Below are 21,148 nucleotides of genomic sequence, written 5' to 3' on the forward strand. Positions count from 1 at the left end.
TTCATTGCCATTTTCTTAGTTTTTTAAAAAAGTTTTGAAAATCCGATTAGACCCTTACATTGATATTCTAATAGTTGGCGTTCCTCATCAGCTTACGTGTAACACCCCACTTCTGTAACACCCTGCTCTCACCTACGGGTGCCACGAGTGAATAATCAACTTGATTGTTCACCTATTAACCAGATTCGACAGAGTTGGACTATGTTTCAACAAGAAACACCCTACGTAGACACTAGGCTTCATCCCTCCCTTCGCTTCACAGAAGGAGTCAATTTTGAGATTTTTCGAAAACATTGCAACGAAAGGAACCCAAAACCTCAAGTGAGTGCCATCCTTTTTCAGCTTGACTGACTTGAGCTAAGAATGACTATCCCAAGCTTGGGTGACATTTAGGTTGTATTACTTAACTCAACTTTTTACTCTTAAGCGAACTTTGCTTTATTTTATTTGCTTAAAATTCCTTAGCTTGCATGCTTTACGAGAAAACACATTTATTCATTTTCTCTTCAAAAACATATCCAAGTTCTCATAGGTTTCCAAAATATTGGGCTATTTTTCCACGCCTAAGGAAAATTCTTCACATATCTATATTTTTCCAAAAAAAATAGAACTTTTTACCGAAATTGCCCAAAAGTTATCCAAAATGGCCCAAAAATATCTGAAAATTTTTAAAATTTTAAGGAAATTGTCCGACGGGGTCTGCTGGCACACTCGGCGGGGTTTGCTGGCTGTGGGCCGCTCGCCTGGTTGCCCCCTACTGGCCCTCAACTGCTGCCAGCTTTCCTCATTTTGCCCTTTCACTACAACAAAAACAAGTATTAACGACCAAAAATTAGCGACGACATTAGTTTTGCTCGTTAATGTAATACTATTAACGACTAAATATAAATCCTGTCATTATAAGATAAATTTTAACGACGGGCTAAATAAGTCGTCGTTAATAAACCATTTTCTCGTCGTTATTAACTAACATTTTTAACTCTAACCATAAAATAATAAAAAAGAATTAATAAGATTTAACTACTACTTATATAAACAATTCTAAAATAATTATATTTTTCAGTAAATGCAAAAATATAATTATTAAACTATTATAATTAGGTATTACTTATTTATTGATAATACAATATATTAAAACATTATAAACATATTAAAAATAATACAATATATCAAACTATTTTATTATAATTATTAGATTTATTTATAATATAATTTTATTTTTAAATAATTATTAATTTGATGCAATAATTTAAATCATTTTATCAGTTATCATAAATCTTAAAATATTTTATTTTTATCAATCAAATAATTATTAATATTATTTTTATAAATTATTTTAATTTTATTAATTAATAATTAAATATTTAAAAAAAATAAAAAAAACCAAAATATTGGTGGGAGATGCCCCGCCTTTTCCCCTACAATTCCCACAGAATTCCCCCCCCCCCCCCCCCCCCCCCCCCCCCCAAATCCCTAATTCCCCAAATCACAGCCTTTGAAGCACCGCTTTTTCCCCTATCATCGCCGCTACCTCCGCCTTCTACTGTCACCACTGCCTCTCCTGCCTCCGCCTCCTATCGTCGATGCCTCTGCCTCCTGTCGTCGCCACTGCCTCCCCTGCCTCTTGTAATCGCCGCTGCCTCCCCTGCCTCCGCCTCCTGTCGTCGTCGCCGCCGCCTCCAGCTCAATCGGGCTCCGCCTCCGTTGCTTGAAAGGTATATGCATATATATTTTGTGTGTATATGTATTTTGTGTGTATATATATTTTCTGTGTGTATATATTAATGTTATTATATATACATGAGAGAGGCCCTGTGTGTATATATTATGTTAACAGGGGGCCTTGCTTTAGGGTTTATCAGCATTAATTTATTGAGTGTAAATTGTGTAGTAATAATATAACATGAGATATATATGGGCAGTGTACATTTTGAAATTAAGGGTATATTAACTAGTTGCGAGAGAGAGAGAGAGAGTAGTTGTAATGTAAATATGTATTCAATGAAAATGACATCCTTTTATTGATTCCCAAGGTAGTCCATTGTTACTGTCTTTGGTATCACAATGTCGTTGATGCGTATCACCAAGCAGAATGAACAGTCTGTGTAGAAGACAGCTCTGGGAAGAAGACTGTAAAGGTTTTGATTTACTTTAGTTTATAAGTTGTCTGATTTGCATGCCAACTAATATATATATATTTTTTTTCTCTCTTGCTTCACCTATCGCTCAATTATTCAAAAGGATTCCATGTCTTCCTAGCTTTTTTCCCATACTAAAGCATAAGTTAATATAATGGTGAATTTCCTAGTTATGGTTATTATGCTATGTTTGCTTTGTACTAATTTTGATGTTATGAAGTTTGGAAAATTTTTGGCCACCTAGTAAGCTATGCCTGTCAGTATCATGTCTATAGTGAGTCTTATCCTCTACTAAAACTTTCTTGTGTTGCTCTATTCTGTGAAAGATTTATGGTTCTGATGTAACTTGTATATCATTTATTGGCTATTCCAGTAACGCCCGCCCCCCCAAAATGGGCACCACTTGTTGATTATTTTTGGATATTAATTTTAATTGAAATTGGTATCCCGAGGTATCCTTCCAAAAGATGCAGTAGGAACTTGTAACTTTGCAATGATATAAAAATGTAGCAGTTTGTAATGTCAAAAACTAGAGTTTTTATCTTTCCCAACATAAGTAATGAGCTTTTGAGAAAATAGAATATATAAACATGTTATTGCAAATTTATGTTTGTCTTAGCCATTCCAAGCTTGCCAAGCTAAGATAGAAGAAGAGACAAACAGGACCATACTTGAAGATGAAGCAAACCTGGAACCTAGTGATGTGAGGACATATAAGAAAAAGAAAAGAAAGAAGTTGTTATTGCAGGAAGCTACAGCAGCTGAAATGGCTAAGATAGAAGAAGAGGCCAACATGACTACACTTAAAGAGGAAGTAAACCTGGAAAGTAGTGATGCAAGGATGGATAAGAAAAAGAAAAGAAAGAAACTGTTATTGAAGGAAGCTGCAGCAGCTGAAAAACGTGGGATTTGCTACTTGAGCAGGATTCCTCCATGCATGGATCCTCTGAAGCTACGTCAGATTCTCTCTCAATATGGAGAAATTCAGAGAATTTATCTTACACCTAAAGGTACTCAGGTTCCCCAACTCCCAATTTACCAAATGATGTAAATTTGCAACACTTCACCATTTATTTTTTCACTAGTCTTTGTTTTGTGTTTTTCATTTTATTGGGCCAACCAGTGATGTAGCTATAGCTTGTTTGTATTGACCAACTTAAGGATGTACTGTGTACAGATCCTGCTACTTAGCTTTATCGTAAAAGGGCTGGTGGGTTTCGAGGACAAGAATTTTCGGAAGGGTAAGTTCCTTAACTGGTTAAAGTATATGCATTAGAACTTCTTTGTATCAGATCAAATTCAAACATATGATTAACACATCAACCTTTCAAAAGATTAGTTGTAAAGTTTCTTTTAACGTGATTTTTTGGTTCTGGTATAATATTTATACACCCCAGATTATCATGTGCAATCATATGTAGGTGGGTTGAATTCTCCAAAGAAAGTGTTGTCAAGAGGGTTGCAAAGATGTTAAATGGCAAACAAATAGGTATGCAATATATTATTATTTTTTTAAACTGAGTTTAATAAACTTAATTGTTTTCTTGAATTATTAGCATAAATTATTTGTTATCCTCCATTCTTAGAGATGTGCACATCTATGAGAATGGAGGCATTTCGGCAATTGGAGGTTACATCCAAAGACTGTGAAGAACAACAAAGACGGGACTATGGATATTGATCTCATTGAAGCAGTAATCAGAGACCCTAGATTTGAGATTTGTTACTTGACTACAAGGCTTATCTGCTTGGAAAACACTCATGCTAAGTAAGTACTTAGATTTCATGAATGCTATGTAAACATTTAATGATATCAATCATTTCTCGTTCAAGTCTAGGAAGTTGGAGACTTGATACTTCATTTTGGTAACTAGCAGAGAGAAGGTAAATGAAATTAGAGGAGGGAAGAATATGATAAAGGATAGATATGACCTCCCTCTTATTAGATAATCAATAAGAAAAGAGAAAAGATAAGGATGGTGACAATTGTTGATCTCATTGGCCTAGAAAAGTAATGAAAGCAAAGAAAATGGTGTTTGGCTGACTTGTTTTGTTTTAGCTAGCTTTCACTTTTCAATAAGTGCAAATTCCTTCTAACTTAATGGTGGATTGATGTCATTTCCACTACCATAATATAATGGTATAATTGATTACTTGTAGGCGTAGGATCCCACCATTTGCTACAAACAGGGAGGCCATTTTGCTTGTTTCTTTTGGGAATAAGGGGACCAAATATGAATTTTCTGAGATATTCCTTTATATTTTTCCAGTGGGGCCTGCTTTGCTTTTTCCTTAAAATTTAGTGGAGGGTTATCAAGTCTAAAATAGTAAGAAGTATGTCTGGCTCTACATGCTATGTAGAGGGGCTGAGTGCCCTTTTACGTATAACAACCATACTTTAAAAGTGCTTTTTGATTTCCCCTTAAGAGAAAGGGAAAGACAACAATTTGGGGTTGCCATCCTGCTTATGCATATTGATTGACAACTTATCTAGAATATTATTTAGTTTTTCTAATCTCTTTTCTAGTGTTTCAGCTTCTCTTTTGATAAAAACATTCCATAATAAGCTATTGATTTGAGGTAGCATTGTTATTCGTTCACTGGGATCAAGTGAAGTCGATATTGCTAGTTAAGTTGGATGTATATTGGATTTTTTTTTTTTCACAATATCCTTAAAGTGAATGCTTCATATTCTCCGTTGCTTTCATATTCTCACAGGCTTTTGAGGAAGCTAAGCTTCCCAGGCTGAAGAAAGAGAAACCAGGTCTTACTCACACCCAGTACAAGGACTTAATATGGAAGCTATGGAAGAAATCTCCTGATAATCCTCTTAACCAGGTAAATTGGTGGACTCATCCTCTTAAGTAATTCTTTTTTGTTCCAAGTTCACTCTGCAGCACTATGCTCTACCAAGGATTATTCTCTTCTCTTTTTCTCCTGCTTTTCCTTATCTATTAATATGGTGAATTAGTTATTATCTAAGAACTCTGCTTCATTGTTTGGTCTCTTGGTGTTTTTGTTAATCTATATCTCAATCGACTCTATATTTAAGGGTTTATATGTTTTGGTACATTTTAATTATTGTATGTTATGTAGTTTGTGATGGAAACGTTTTGGTCCTTGTTAATTCTTTTCTAACGTTTTATAAAGAAAACATGAGAACTTCTTTCACTCTAATCTCATGTTTTTTTGTTTTGTTTTTGTAGGTCAAGGAGACAATAAGACTCTAAAGGAAGCACCTGCTGTCTTGGAGTATATGAATAGTTTTATGACTATATATAGTGTTTTGTTGTACATTTTTTAATAGTATATATGATTGTTAAAGTGTTACTTTTAGTTGAATATCGTTTTTGGTGTACATTTTTTAATAGTATATACAATTGTCAAAGTGTTATTTTTAGTTGAACATATTTTTTGGTGTAATTTGTTAGCAATTAACACTTATATATATACTACTTTTGGTGTGTAAATGTTAATGGATAATGATTATTTTGGTGTTATTTGAATGACATGTTTAATTTTATGAGTTTTATTCCAATTTGATATAGGTAATGATATATAGACTTGGTGGTTTATATCAAAACATGATGTTTTTATCATTGATGACTAGCACTTGTTTTCATACTATTAAAAAAAATAAAAAAATAAAAAAATATATTTTTTTAACGATAGGAATCATACCGTCGCTAATTGTTCACATTATTAACGAGAGGAAATATTGTCGTTATTGGTTTGTGTTTTGATAACTAAAAAGTTGTTTTTAACGATAGGAATCACATGGTCGCTAATTGTTTAAATTATTGACGGGAAATATTGTCGTTATTGGGTTATAATTTGGTAGTTAATAATTATTTTTAACGACGGGAATCATACGGTCGCTAATACAATTAACGACGGGTTTATCATTCCCGTCGTTAAAGACTTTTATCCTCGGAGGCAATAACGACGACCGACGACAGGAAAATTCCGGTCGTTTACAAAGCCTCTTGATAGAGAGAAGTTTGAATACTTTAGGAGTGAGCTAGGATTAATTATTACATGATTTCCTATGATATTATTTGACTAGATATTATCACTAGTTTATTAAAAAAAAAATTCAATCATTTTTATGATATTTCTGTTGTAAGGCCAGGCATTTGAGTCTGTCAATTAAATGAAATAATCTATTGACAGCATGCATTTCGACCAAAATTTATAGGTGATGTTGGGCACATCTCTGTTAATTAAATTTCTCTTATTCTTCAAGTATAGTCGATAAAAATCATGCTTTTGTCGACTACGGAGTCATATTGTTGCCAAGATAGTCGATAAAAGGCCCAGCCGTAGTCGACTATGCGCTCTATTTAAACTAAATATGTCGACAGCACCTCAGTGTCTTTCAACTATATCCTAGATCCTCGCTGTGATAGTCGATAAAGCCGTTCGTATCTGTCGACTATCTAAATCCGCTTATGTATAGAACTCGAGACCATCCGTCTTTGCAAACCCTAACTCTTTCCCCTTTTTTTAGCCAATCAGTTATATCTCTCTAGTGCCAATCTCATTTCGATTACTCTATTCTCTTTCATTCTCAGCTATATCTCTCTCTATCTCTCATTCTCTTGGTTGCCTCTCCTTACACCATTCTCCATGGCTAGAACAAAGAACTCGAGTAAGAATAAAGGCAAAGAGAAGGAACCAGCCTCTTCAAGTCGTCAACCATCTCAACCTAGGCCTCAAATCCAATTTTTCAACTCTGAGGGTCAACAAGAAAGGTACTCCATTCTCTTTAAATCTCGAGAAGTCCTAGAATGTTGTTACTTGGACTTAACGTTTCTAGAATCCACTAATTTTCCTTATATTCAAACATTTAAGGACTTTGGCTGGTGGGATTTCTTAACGATTCATAAATGTATATATGAAGATTCTGTTAGGGCTTTTTACTCAAATGTAGACAACACCTATCACAAGAGAAAGTCAGATAAAAAGTTTAAAACTAACATTGGAGATTCTCTCATAGAAGTTACTTTGACATTGATTAACAATCGTTTTGGAATTCCATTAGATGGTGAGGATTATGCCTCCTAGACCTAAGACTATGTTCAGGCTAGTAAAGAAGTCATAGGAGATGACTCTATCACCTCTAAAATCACTAACACAACAAGTATGGACTTGAACACTAGAATTCTCCATCTCATTTGTTGTCAAATAATTTATCCTAGGAGTGGTAGTTTTTCTTTGGTTACTAGACTTGATTTGTGGCTATGTATTAAGGCTAAGAGAAGGCCAAATCTATGTCTACTGATGATCAACCTAATGATAGAATCATTATCAGCAAAAACTAGATCACTTCCCTATGGCATGGCAATCAGTGAACTATTGGATAGTTTAGTGGGCCAAATAGAAAGTGCCAGGAAAGTCTATCTTAGTCTCTCTCAGCCTATTAATGATAAAATAGCCATTAGGATTGGCTATGCATGTAAGGATGGGGAATGGGTCAAGGTTGATAAACCTGAGAATCCTAGGAAAAAGAGAATATCAGAAGGACCATCTTCATCTCAATTTGAGTCTCAATATGAGTTAGTGGTTTAAGGAATGGTAGACTTAAAGTTGGATATATCAAGGGTTGAAGCAAGTTTGACTGAGTTTAGAGAAGAGGTCAGATCAGATTTGTAGAGTCTTCATAAGCAGTAAGAAGATCTTTCATCTCAAATGGGACGACTCATACAGATGTTATCTTCTAGGTACCTTTCTCCTGCTTCATCACCATCTCTGCCATCAGCTGTTTCTCCTTCATCAGCTCAGTCCTCTCCATCATCTATTTCTCCTGATGTCTAGATGTTGCCCTCATCATACATTCCACTTTACTTTTGATATATGTATGCTTATCTTGGCAGTCTTGCATGTTGCTTTTATCATGTGTTTTGTTGAACTACATTATCACTTTATGGATGGATGTTTAAGTATTGACATTTTCCTCTTGCCAATGAATATCTGCATCTGGCTGCATGCTTAAATAGATGAATGATTTCTATGAGGATTTGGTTTAAGGGGGAGCCTTTTTTTATATGCTCTCAGTTTGTTCCAAAAAGGGGGAGTATAAATCTTTTTGATTTTGACAAAAAGGAGGAGATAAAATAAATGAATTGATTTTTATATTTGTTTTGTCATCATCAAAAAGGGGGAGATTGATATTTTACTCTTGAAAATTAAAATAGTTTTGATAATGACTAAATGTTATGAAAATCAATCTTTAAATCTATATGAATGAGTTTGAGGCAAAGTTATGAAAATCAATCTTGAACTCTATAGGAGTAAGGTTGAGTGTTTAAATTCAAATATCTTTTTGATAATCTCAACTTGCTTTCAAAAGAAACAAAGTTAGAAAATGTTAAGGGTTCAGTTTTTCTAAATGGATAGTCGACCATGTGCCTATGATTTGTCGACTATACCTATGAATAGTCGACTATGGGTTTATACTCTGTTGACTATGCCTGTGAATAGTCGACTATGGGTCTATGATCTGTCGACTATGCCCAAGCTTCTGTCGACTATGTTTTGTTCTGTTCACTATTATGCAGGTTCTGTAGACTATGAAATTTCTTCTATTGACTATGTATGTGTATGATGTTAATTTTTTTTTTTTTTTTCATATTTTGGGTGTGTCGATTATGTGAAAGTTTTTGTTGACTATCAATAGATTTGGTTGTACAACTGTTGGCTATGCTTTCTTGTCTGTCGACTGTGCCTTAGTTTTATTTGAAAATATAGTCGACTAACCTCTTTTATCTATCGATAGTTTGTTTCTTAGAAATTTGTAATGGCTAGTTTTTGGTGCATTTAATGCTCACCCAACCACCACAACGGTCAGATTTTTGTATTTATCTACCATCAACTATAAATATGGGTTGGGAGAATCGATTGAAAGTTGTTGGAAACATTTAATATCTTCAACTACCGAGCTTTCATTTTTACATCGAGCGAATAATTTCTTCTCTCTCTGTATTTATATTTCTGAGGCTTTGTATACACTGTTACATTCATTGTAAGCCTAAATTTTCAGTTAGAGAGAGCTTGTAACTAAGAGTTGTACTCTTAGACTCTCATTCTCATGATTACTGTATTTGACCTAGCAAAGGCTAGAGGGCCCATTATATTGGGAGGTTTGTAAGTTTTCCTAGTCACGAACTAGAGGAATTACTCAGGTTGATAGTGAACTTGCTTCAAAATTCTTAATGGGTAGCTAAGGTAGTGGACTAGGCTTGGAAAGGCAAACCACTATAAATCATTATCTCTTGTGCTTTTCTATTTTGCTTGTTTCTGTTAGCATTTTTATCCCTACTTAATTTGTTCTTTCATCCATAAGATTTCATATTCATTTCTCTTAAAACGAGATTGTCTTTACAAGGTTGATACCTTATTGTGCTATTTTAAGGTCTTGAGGTTTAACGAATCTGTGGTCTTAACAGACGACATCTCTACTTCTCAAAAGAATTATTTTTATTATACCAATTCCCTCTCTCTTGGTGTGTGCCATAGCATTTCAACTCTATCATCCCCACCCGTCTATCACTTCTTTCAAGTGGGTTTGTCGATCTTGGGGCGCGATCATTTTGCCTCTGCGTTCCAATTCTTATCCCCTCTTGTGTTATTCTCAGGGGCTGGCCTCATGCTCCAAGTCTGCTTTCTCTAATATCTGCATGTTTTGTATAGGGATGTGTATGTCAGGCATCAGCTCTTGTAGGAGGGTTGTGATCCTTTGTATCCTTATAGCATTCTCCTCATTACTCTTCTAAAGCTCCTCATTCTGGTGTCTCAACTTCTCATAGTTCTTCTAGAGTCTTTTATAGTCAATGAGCTGCACTATGAGAGGTGCTATTCCGGACGGTCCTGAGATTCCTCTTGGGGTTGTGGCTGGATTCTCCCAAGGAATCGATGATTATCCCAAAGAGTCAAGTTCTGAAGTCGTATGAGCTGGGGGTAGAATTCGTCTCACTTGTCTCATAGATCTTGCCCTAAGATGAGAAATGTGCATTTCTCCTTGGTTTGACTGTCCTCAGACTCTAATATCAGTTATAGGGTCCTTCTTTAGACTGTCAATCTGATTGCCCCCAGTTTGACTACCTGATTGTCCTCAGGTTGGGGTATACGTCCTAAGTGAACCTCTTGCTCTTAATGGTGTTCCACTAGTATAGGCCGTAGCAGGGGCACTAGGCTGGGCTCTCCAGTAGCTGCTATTCTAGAATGAGTACTTCTCCGTGTTTGGTAAGGCAGGCTTCCCAAGCCAATTGATCTGGTGTTTCTGGTCATTTTAGCTTTTTGACAGTTTCCCACGGACGACACCATATTGTTGTTGCCAAAAATACAAATTTAAAATTTTTATGAAACAAGAAAAACTACAATGCAAGATTCCAGCATCGCTAGGAGTCGACCATCCAAAGGTCACGGCGTCCCGAATGGGTTTTTTTGAAAGGATAAGGGGCTTCCCAAAGGGGTATTTCTGAAAGGATCAAGGGCTTCTTGAAGGGGTCTTTTCGAAAGGATTTGTTAGTGCCTCTCGAAAAGAAAGTTAAAAGGCTTTCAGAGAGAGTTTGGGATATCTCTTGGAAAGGACAACGTAGGGCTTTCGGAGAGAGTTTGGGATGTCTCTCAGAAAGGACGATATAGGGCTTTTGGAGAGAGTTTGGGACTTCTCTCTGAAAGAACGATGCAGGGCTTTCAGAGAGAGTTTGGGACCTTTTCTCAAAAAGGACGATGCTGGGCTTTCGAAGAGAACTGCGAACAACCAACGAAAGGTCAAAAGGTTTGCAGGAGATTTTCACCCATGAAGACCCTCCAATGCTTAAGTCAGCTACCAAGAGAAAACTTATTATTGAACGAAAACCAAAGATTCGAAAAGAAAAGTTAGGGTAGCGAATGATTACCAAAAGTCCTTTTCTAAGGATTTGGGGGACACATGTCGATTGGTCATACTTTGTTTTGGAAAGAAAGATACCATTTTTTTTTGAAAGGCTTCTTTCTGAAAAAGGCGTTTTTTCCGAGAGAAACCTTTCAAAAAGAACGACGGCCTTTCATAAAGGCTTTTTCGAAAGAATCTCATTCGCTTTCCAATCATGGGGTACCACACTTGTGGCTTATATTAATTATTAATCTCAAATATAATTTATAATATATCCAATGTATATTTTTAAATAGAATCATTAATCAAAAATATTTATTAAAAAAAAAAATTTAGTTACTCAATTCATCTCCTCTTAAGTGAGTAGCCATATCTTAAGGGACTAAGATTTATTTCTTTTGGATTTACATCTATGTTGATTTATTACCTTATATTTTAAAAAGATTTTGAGAAAGAAAATAAAAATACTATTAATAATTATTTCAATAAGGAAATTAATTAGGTTTTTTCATTTTTGCTTTGCCATGCGTCTGTGTGGATGGGATTATTGTAATAGTCCAGTCCCGAAGAAGCAGACCCGATCGGTTGCCCGACACGCCCGGGGGGGTTGGTAATGGGTCGGGCAATTGATATGTTGCCCGACGCGGCAAGCGCCCAATTTGCCCCGAAGAAGAGTCCCCTGGTCAGAATTTCTTACTCACTTCCAAGCAGAAGCAGGAGGAAGAGGAGCGGCCTTCTTCGCCTCTCTCACCGTAGCCATTTGATGATAGATAGATACCGGCATCATCACCATTCTATCCATGGAGACGAGGACGAACTCCAGCTCTCTTTCCCACACTGCTTCCTTCCCACACTGCTTCCATGGAGGTATTCTTTCTTTGTGCCCCTCCCTCTCATCTTTTTTCACTTCCTTTTCCTGGGTTGGGTTTGTCCGTCTCTTTCTTCACCTTACCTTATACTCTTGCCCTTTTGCTTCTGATTTTCTATTCCTGCGAGTGCCAGGGTTTCCCTCAGAACTATGCTCCTGCGATCAAGATCCGTATTCTTTCCCCTCTCGATCCTTAATCATATATAATCTTCATCGACTTTCCTCTTCATAATTTAATCCCACTTATGCTCTCTTAAAAGCTATTCCCCAATTGCATTTGTTAATTAGCAACTCACCCATTGCAGAAGCTTTACTTTTGTTTGGTCCTTGTATCTTTGTATTTGTTTTCCATCATTGTTTCCATTTTGTGCAATTTCTTTCTTATTTTTACTTTCCATGCCTGTTTCGGGACAAAATTTTGCATCTTGAGATCATACGAGTGGCTTCTACCCTTGTACATACTCACTCTAGGCGGTTCTGTTTATTGTTTCAAGTTCAATTTTTTTTTTTTCAGTCTGTGTATGTTTCTGTTGTGTAATATTATCTCTCACTGTCTGGCAGTATAAATTTGTTTGCTTGCTGTTATTTTCTAATCGCAAATCGGTTTGCATTTTATTTTATGTTGGATACATGTTTAAATTACTGTTGCTGTGCTGTGCCGTGCCGTGCCGTGCCCTGCGGCCCTGCCTTTGTCATGACTCTATAGCAACTCAGATACCATTCAGGGTTTGTGGATCTCCTTCTGTGTTTCAGGGCCTCCGCTTTGTCCCTTGCACTTGACCGTGCCATGCCATTTTGCCAAGGTTTTCTGCTTCATTTTTTAGTTTTTTTTTTCATTGTTTAGCTTTACGGAACTTTGTTGAGATTCTTACAGTTTACTGTTATTTTTTCTGTTAGTTAGAGTTCTAACTGTAATTAGTTTTAGCTTCACTAACTGCTACCACGGCAGTTAGCAGTTGTAATATAAATAGACTATTGCACAGTCTATTTCCATGAGAGGAATTAATCTTTTTCAAACCTACATTCTCTCCCGAACAAATCTTGTCCTTCTTTGACGATTTCATAGCTTCTCTACATGGTATCAGAGTGACAGTTTGCTCTGACTCGATAGAAGTCCTATCTGCAATACCTCATCAGCCTCTGAAACCTTGCTGCAACCTCTGCTTTCCTTTCCTAAAACGATGGGAGATCTCAAAGCCGGAGTTATAGAGACTCTCAATGATCGAGCTGCTGGTCTAATCGATGGAGATTCATTTCGACTACAGAGTTCTGACCATCCAGGACTGCTTGCTAGTCATGGCACCTTTGGATGGAAAGAATTACAGGTCCTGACGTGGCGCAATGCAAATTAGCCTTGTAGTGAAACACAAGCTAGGGTTCATAGATGGGAAAATCCAGCCACCAAAGGAAGATTCCAATCAATTTGTGATCTGGCAGAGATGCCATTGCACGGTCACATCTTGGATACTAAAATGCAATATCGAAGGATCTGGTAGAGGCCTTATTATACACAACTATTGCTAGAGAACTTTGGGAGGAAATTGCTGAGAGATTTGAGGAAAGTAATGGACCTTTGGTATATCAAATTCAGTGGAAAATTGCCACAATCTTGCAGGAAAATGCATCTATTTCTGTAGATTACACTCGACTAAAGAAGCTATGGGATGAGTTGGCTTCTGTGGATCCGTTGCCTTCTTGCACATGTGGAGCAACAAAGATTTTAGCCAAAATAACGAACAAAAATAGGTTAATGCGTTCTTGATGGGTCCCCACGATGGCTATGACCAGGTACGAAACCAAATTCTCTTACTTGATCCCCTTCCTACCATAAATAAAGCCTATTCCATGGAATTGCAAGTTGAGGCACAATGACAAGTATCTTCTGCATTCAATGACATAACAAATGGATTTTCTTTCTTGACTAAAAGTACATACTCTAAGCAAGATTCAGGCGAAACAAAGGCGAGGAAGGGATACTGTGTATACTGCAAAAAGGATGGACATGTTAAAGAACAATGTTAATTGGATATCCTTATCGGTATAAAAGCAGTAGAAACAAAGACATGCATCAAGGACTTGTGGCACATGCTGAGAGTAAAAGTGATAAAATTCAGGATACTCTTTGAAAATACCCAATGCTGCAGCTGGAAGTGAGGAATTGAGTACAGCTTTGGCCAATACTCAAGTAAAAATTCTTTAAAACAGTAATCCAAACCCCAATCTCAACAATGTTCTCCCTAACTTTGCCAGTAACAACTCATCTTTGCCACTTTGTTGTTTTAGTTCAGTTCCTGCTAAACACTAGATCATTGACAGTGGTGCAACAGGCCATATGTGCCATGATTTAAACTTGTTTACCAAATGCCATACCATAACACAATCAATTACCATTTCCTTACCTGATGGCACTACTACTACTGTTACTCAGGTAGGCCTTATCAAGCTTCATTCTAAAGTACATCTTCAAGATGTACTTAATATACCATCCTTCTAGTTTAATCTTCTTTCTGTCAGTAAGTTACTTTGAGACACGTGCTTACTTGTGATTTTTTCCCCTTGTGGATGTTTGGTTCAGGACCTAATGACTAATCAGATCATAGCAGTGGGACATTTGGAGGGCAGGCTATAAAACTTGGACCAATCTGGGTTTTCAAGTGACAGTATTTCTTCCTTCCTTGCTCAAATAAAACTTAATAAGATGTCTCCTGTATTTGATACGCTCTCTACCATGATTCAATCTAATAAAGGTCGTTTAATGTTTCATTCTGTCTCTATTGTTCAATCTACTTTTACTTTGTGGCACACAAGACTTGGACATATGTCTAATTCTAAGCTAATTCATATACCTTCTTTAAAACACCTCGCCTCTACAGACCATTGTTGCTCTGTATGTCTTTTAGCTAAGCAAACCTACCACAGTTTTCCCACACATATTCCCACATCTAAAACTGTTCTGGAGCGGCGGCCTTATCACATTTCATCTATTTGCTGAGCAAAACTCTTGAACATTTTTGCTCCAACAAGAGTCAATGTCCTTTGATTATCATTCAGTTCATTACCATGGTTGAAAAGCAGTTCCAAGTTACAGTAAAAACAGTGTGTAGTGATAATGGAACTGAATTCCTTAATAGCCAATGTCATACCTTTTTCTCTTTCCAAAGGCATCATTCATTAGACAACTTGTCCTTACACACCATTGCAAAATGGTGTGGTCGAATGTAAGCATTGACATCTCCTTGATATTGCTAGATCCTTCAAATTCATGCTTCCCTTCCCAATAAATTCTGGGTCAAGTCCATCCTTGCCGCCACATATATTTTAAACAAACTTCCTTCACCATGTCTTGCTTGGAGATCTCCTTATCAAGTTCTCTTTGATAAGCCTCTGGATTATACTAACCTTCAAGCATATGGATGTCTTCGTTTTGCTACTATCACCCAACCGCATCGCGATAAATTCCATCCTAGTTCAATTCCATCTATATTTCAGTTTCTTGGTTATCCTGGAAATCAAAAGGGTTACAAATTGTATGACTTGCAAAATAAGAAGATATTTGTTAGCCGAGATGTTCGCTTCTTTGAATGTCTTTTCCCATTTCAAGCCACTGTCACCACTCCTAGCATGCCTATACCATTACCTTGTTTGTCACCTTCTTCAGATTCCTGTAGTGCTTTCTCACCTATTCACACTCATATCTCTTCTCAGCCAGCAAATTTACTAGCCTCCACACCTTCTTCTCCCTCTACACCTTTTACTACTTCGCCTACCGCTATCACTACTCCCGCCTCTCAATCTGTTGCTCTTCCTCGAAGGAGCACCCGTGTTCGTACCAAACCAGGTTGGCTTCAAGATTTTATCGGGACTGCCACTTCATCAACTTCCCTCTACAATGATTCAAGTCATTCAGGTAATACCAAAACTTTGTTTCTTCTCATTCCTTTCAGTTTGCCCCTACCTATACTGTCTTCCTTAACAATATTCATGCCATCAAAGAACCTTCTACTTTTCAACAAGCATCCTCTGATCCTAAGTGGATTACTGCCATGAACAATGAATTAGAGGCATTGGAACAAAACAGAACTTGGACATTCACTTCCTTACACAAAGGTAAAAAGGCAATTGGCTGCAAATGGGTTTACAAAGTAATGTATAATCCTGATGGATTGGTAGATCTCTACAAAGCTTGTTTGGTTGCCAAAAGGTATAACCAAATTGAGGGTCTCGACTTTAAGGATAGTTTTTTCCCTGTTGATAAGATGGTAACCATAAGGATTCTTATTGCCCTAGCAATGATTAAAGGTTGGCCTATCTGTCAACTAGATATTAATAAAGTATTTCTTCATGGCTTTCTCAATGAGGAAGTCTTTATGCAGCTGCCTCCTGATTATTCTAAGGCAGCATCGGGACAAGTTTGTTTGCTAAAATGGTCTCTTTACGGATTAAAACAAGTGCCTAGATAGTGGAACATCGAATTCTCCTCCTTTCTATTCAGTATTCACATGATCACTGCTTATTTATTCAAAAGTCTAACCTTCATTTCACTGCATTGTTTGTGTATGTTGATGGTGTTTTGTTGGTTGGTAATGATTTGGACCACCTCCAGCTGGGATAAATTTACTGTCAAGGATCTTGGTTTTGTTAAAAACTTTCTGGGCATCAAAATTGTTCATTCCGATTTGGGTACTTTCTTAAGTCAGCAGAAATTTATACTAGATATTATCCAGGATGCAGGCTTACAAGATGCAAAGGCATCTTCTTCTCCTTTGTCTCAAGGCTTACATCTTTCACCCGATGAAGGGGAACTTCTTTCTAATCCTGATCAGTTTTGAAGGCTTATTGGGTGCCTATTATACATAAATTTAACTCGTACTAATATCAGTCATTCTGTGCAACATTTGAGCCAGTTTATGCATTCTCCACGACAGCCTCATCTTGACGCTGCTATTCATGTTCTCAAGTACCTTAAGGGTTCTATTTCTATGGGCCTTTTCTATCCAGCATCTACTGCGCCCGTTCTTACTGCATATTGTGATGCTGATTGGGCATCCTGTAGGTTTACTAGGAGGTCTATCACTGGTTTCTGTGTTTTCCTTAGAGGAGCTCCTAATTCTTGGAAGATGAAGAAACAAAATACTGTCTCGTCTTCTTTTGCTAAGGCCGAGTATCGCAGCATGGCTACAACTGTGTGCGAACTGCTATGGATTTCCTATTTGTTACAGGATCTTCAAGTTTCCCTGACTTTGCCCATTTCCCTATACTGTGATAATCAGGCTACTCTACACATTACTGCCAACCCTGTGTTCCATGAGCGCACCGAGCATTTGAACATCGATTGTCACTTGGTCTGAGAGCATCTAAAACGTGGATTTATTCAGCCTCTTCACATTTCCTCTACTGATCAGCTTGCAGACCTCTTCACCAAGCCTTTATCTGCGGTTCATCATCATCATCTGCTTTCCAAGTTGGGACTATTTTTCCCCTAGTCTCCAACTTGAGGGGGGATGTTGAGATTCTTACAGTTTACTGTTATTTTTTCTGTTACTTAGAGTTCTAACTGTAATTAGTTTTAGCTTCACTAACTGCAACCACGGCAGTTAGCTGTTGTAATATAATAGACTATTGCACAGTCTTAACTCTTTTCCAAACCTACATTCTCTCCCGAACAAATCTTCTCCTTCTTTGATAATTTCATAGCTTCTGTACAAACTTCACCCCTTCGGTCTCTTTGTTACAAAGCGCAAATATCCTTCAACTCTTTTTATCTTTCTCTTTTGTATTTTTAGATCAGTGGCCACAGTGTTAATTAATGCTGAAATGGCACCATCATTTTCTGGGGCTTATTTGTGCCATTTTTTTTTTGTTGTTGGCAGGGCTAGTGGAGAATACATTCCCAACCATAGTGGAAGGCGTTGTGATTATGAGAATGGTTGCTGAATGATGGATTTATTGGATCTGTTCTATATAAAGTGTTCCTAAGTTCGCTGAAGGCCTCAAAAACTAGTGCCAGACCTGCCCCCAGATAGAACCAGACAGCCTTTGGTGTAAATCAAATGGTAGAGGCAAATGATTTCAGGCATTTTCCCTATTCCGTCCCAGGTACAAGCAAGTCCAAGATGGTTACTAGTGGAGAGCTACCAAAATGTGAAGTGACTATAGCAAATGTGATTGTTGCAGATGCTTTGGAGAGTAAAATTCACCAAGTTCTAATCAAAATGGTTCTGTCAATTCTTCAACTAAGAACACTAATTTGAATATTTCTCCAGCTAGTTTTGTAAAAGCATCAATTTTAGGTCCTGGACTGAGTGAAACTCAGGCCTAACTGGAAGCATTTGTTAATCAAGAAAAAAAAAAAAGTCCGAGCCTGGAAGTATGAAGCATAGTTCAGTTTAAGCAAAAATTAGTGATGAAATGAGTAGTCTTGCTAAAACCAGTGGTAGTGCCAAAATGAGTGATCAGGTTGATTTTGTGGAGAGTGGAAACAGCAGCATGCTGTTGAATTTGCGGGGTGTATGTACTATTCTGAGGAAGCATTGCAGCAGATCTTTTTCCCAAGAGTTGGTGGTTAGCAGTCTGTTACATTTGAGTGCGAACTTGATTCAGTTACATTCTGTAACTGGCTGATTGATTAGTTGTATAAAAAGCTAATCCAGCTTGTATTGGAGATGATAAGAACAATTTCAATACATTTCTCTAATTCTCTTTCTGTTCCTATTTCTGTTTTCTCTCTATTTTTCTCTGTTTCTATCTCTGCCTCCCTCTCTCAACATTCTTCTTGCTCGTTCTGCATTTCTGTCATTCCAAATACCTGGTTCAAGACTTAGGTTTTGACATGTGTCAAGGAAGCACCAGTACTGATGTAAGTGAGGAGAGCTCCTGCAGCAGCTTTATTGGCAGTATCAACAAGACCAACAAGGCAAATGATTTGAGATGGGAAGGCATCCGAGCTGCTCATACAAGTGCAAAGGATGGAGTGTTGGGTTTGAGCCATATCAGACTCTTGAAAATGCTGGGCCGTGGAGATATGGTAGCGTCTACCCGGCAGAATTGAGTGGAACCAAGTCCTATTTTGCTATGGAAGTTGTGGACAAGGCATCTCTAGCAAGTCGTAAGAAGCTTCTTCATGCTCAGACGGAGAGAGAGAGAGAGAGATACTGCTATCTCTAGACCATCCATTCCTTCCAACATTATATGCGCACTTTGGGACAGACAAGTTTTCATGTTTAGCGACGGAGTTCTGCCCGGGTGAAGACTTGCACACTCTTAGGCAGAGGCAGCCTGGGAAAGACTTCAATGAGCAAGCAGTGAAGTATGATATCACCTAATCATCTTCTGACTTGAAATTAGAGTCAAAACTAAATCTGGTAGTATTTTTTTTTGTTGCCACATGTCTTCTGTTTCACATGCAGGTTCTCCTGTCAATGTGGTGCCTAATTTCATATTCTTCTTTATATGATTAATACTTATATTTTAGAAATTAATTGAGAAAGTATTCCACCCATCCTTCTGCTGCAACTGGCTATTGTGCCATTCTAACTCCATACTCTTTCTTAGGTATTTTTGCTAGTATGTAGTAAAATTCTCTTTTGACTTAGATTCAATACCGAATCTGGAATTCTTGTTGAAGTTGCTGTACATTTTTGTGTTTTCTTACTGATTGTCCTTTATCACTATTGTACATAATAACATCAAGGTCTTACATATTAGGAATTAATTAAGACACTGTTCCACCCATCTTTTTCCCCAAGTGGCTCATCCACACCTACTCCTCCATATTCTATTAGGTTATTTCTAAGGAGCACTAAACTTGCCGCCTTTCTCTATTTGTTATGCATTAAAATTGTCATCTGACACTTTCAAGGCTTTCAAGCATAAGGCTTGTTTTGAGTTCATTGTTTATAGGTTTAGCCTTAGGGTAACATGTCAACCCAGATATTTTAGTCCCATTGGTGTGAAATTATAGATTCTTTTATGTTATTTTGAATGGGGTTGACTTTTTTTAGACCATTCTTTTTTCCCCTTATATTCTATACTTGTTTTTTATTTTATTTTAAAAGTGTGATATGTCTATAAGTCTTGTCCACACATAACTGAAACACATTGAGGTTTTCATTTCTTGTAACGTTTAATCTCTTATTCATTCTTATAAATAAAACTGTCCTAATTTTGATTGTTTTAATTAACTCATACTATTGATATTGAAAATTATAATTTTAGTGTGAGTAGGGTAGCGTGTTTAAGCACCTATTTTGAGTTCCTGAAAGAGGATGATGGAGCTTCTTTGCCATATTTGGTAAGTTTATGTAGAAGCTTTAGATTTGATTTTAATGGTTGTTAACTATAGTTATTCAGAGTGACAATTATTCTCATAGTGACATGAGAAATCTGGATTGGGGCCATATGCTAGCTGATTGAGCGAAATGAATTATGTGTTTATATGCTAGCTGATTGAGCGAAATCAATTATGCATTGGACACGCTGTTAGCATACTGGGGATATGTTGTCGATGGGTTGGATTAGGCATGCCCTATGGTCATTATTCAAAGAACAAAACTCTAGCTAGATTAATTAAAAAGAAAAAAAGTAATTGTTTGTATAGCTTTTGCTGCTTCTATTTCTTTGGGACTTCATTTTAGGGCTCAAAACGAGACTATAGCTCAACCTTCTTGTTTGATCAATTCCTCTGGCATGTGATTGTTATGTTAATCTTATGTTTGACATTTTAGATATAGAAGTTATGACCTTTTCAATTTTATTATTATGTTGCATTTTAATTATTATATTTGGTATAAAATCTTTGTCTAAATATCACATAAGTCATATATAGTTGTTCCGTGCCCTTGCAAGCTATCTTTTGTTTTTTTTTTTTTTTTTCAAATTGTCATGGGGTGTATCTGTATGTTGTCATATTGGCACTGGATGTCTGTGTCCTTGCTTCAAAGTAGTTATATTTCCTTGGGGACGGGGGACTTGTGGTTGGTGATAGACTGTTTTCTTCGTGGGTTATAGGAAAAGTTGTTGATATGATCAGTTTCCTACACCTACAGTGAGAAAAGGTTGGTGGTCAACTTGTTTCTCCTCCCCCCCCCGCCCTACCACCCACTCTGTAACCTGTGAGCTACTACATGAACATGTGTATCTTAGATACAAAAGCACACAATACAACTGATCCACAAACGATTCGGTGGACTAAATGATATCAACAATTGTTTGACTTCCATCTAGAGGCCGATCCAATTCGAAAGAATCCTGTTTATTGTGTCCAGC

The 21,148-nt window shown here is 37.0% G+C and overlaps 1 protein-coding gene and 1 pseudogene across 1 annotated transcript; both read left to right on the forward strand.

Moving 5' to 3' along the window:
* Positions 1-1,464: 1,464 nt before the first annotated feature.
* Positions 1,465-5,789, forward strand: LOC127795953 (pre-rRNA-processing protein ESF2-like; annotated as a pseudogene).
* A 5,872-nt stretch (positions 5,790-11,661) lies between these two features.
* LOC127795057 (serine/threonine-protein kinase D6PKL2) lies at positions 11,662-19,507 on the forward strand. Its single transcript, XM_052326490.1, is given in 4 exon segments — positions 11,662-11,883; positions 17,755-18,903; positions 18,906-19,015; positions 19,018-19,507. Coding segments are annotated over 3 exon segments (489 nt in total). The 5' UTR covers positions 11,662-11,883; positions 17,755-18,713; the 3' UTR covers positions 19,207-19,507.
* Positions 19,508-21,148: the final 1,641 nt, after the last annotated feature.

This window comes from Diospyros lotus, chromosome 2 (genome assembly GCF_014633365.1).
Source record: "Diospyros lotus cultivar Yz01 chromosome 2, ASM1463336v1, whole genome shotgun sequence".
Lineage (NCBI taxonomy): Eukaryota > Viridiplantae > Streptophyta > Magnoliopsida > Ericales > Ebenaceae > Diospyros > Diospyros lotus.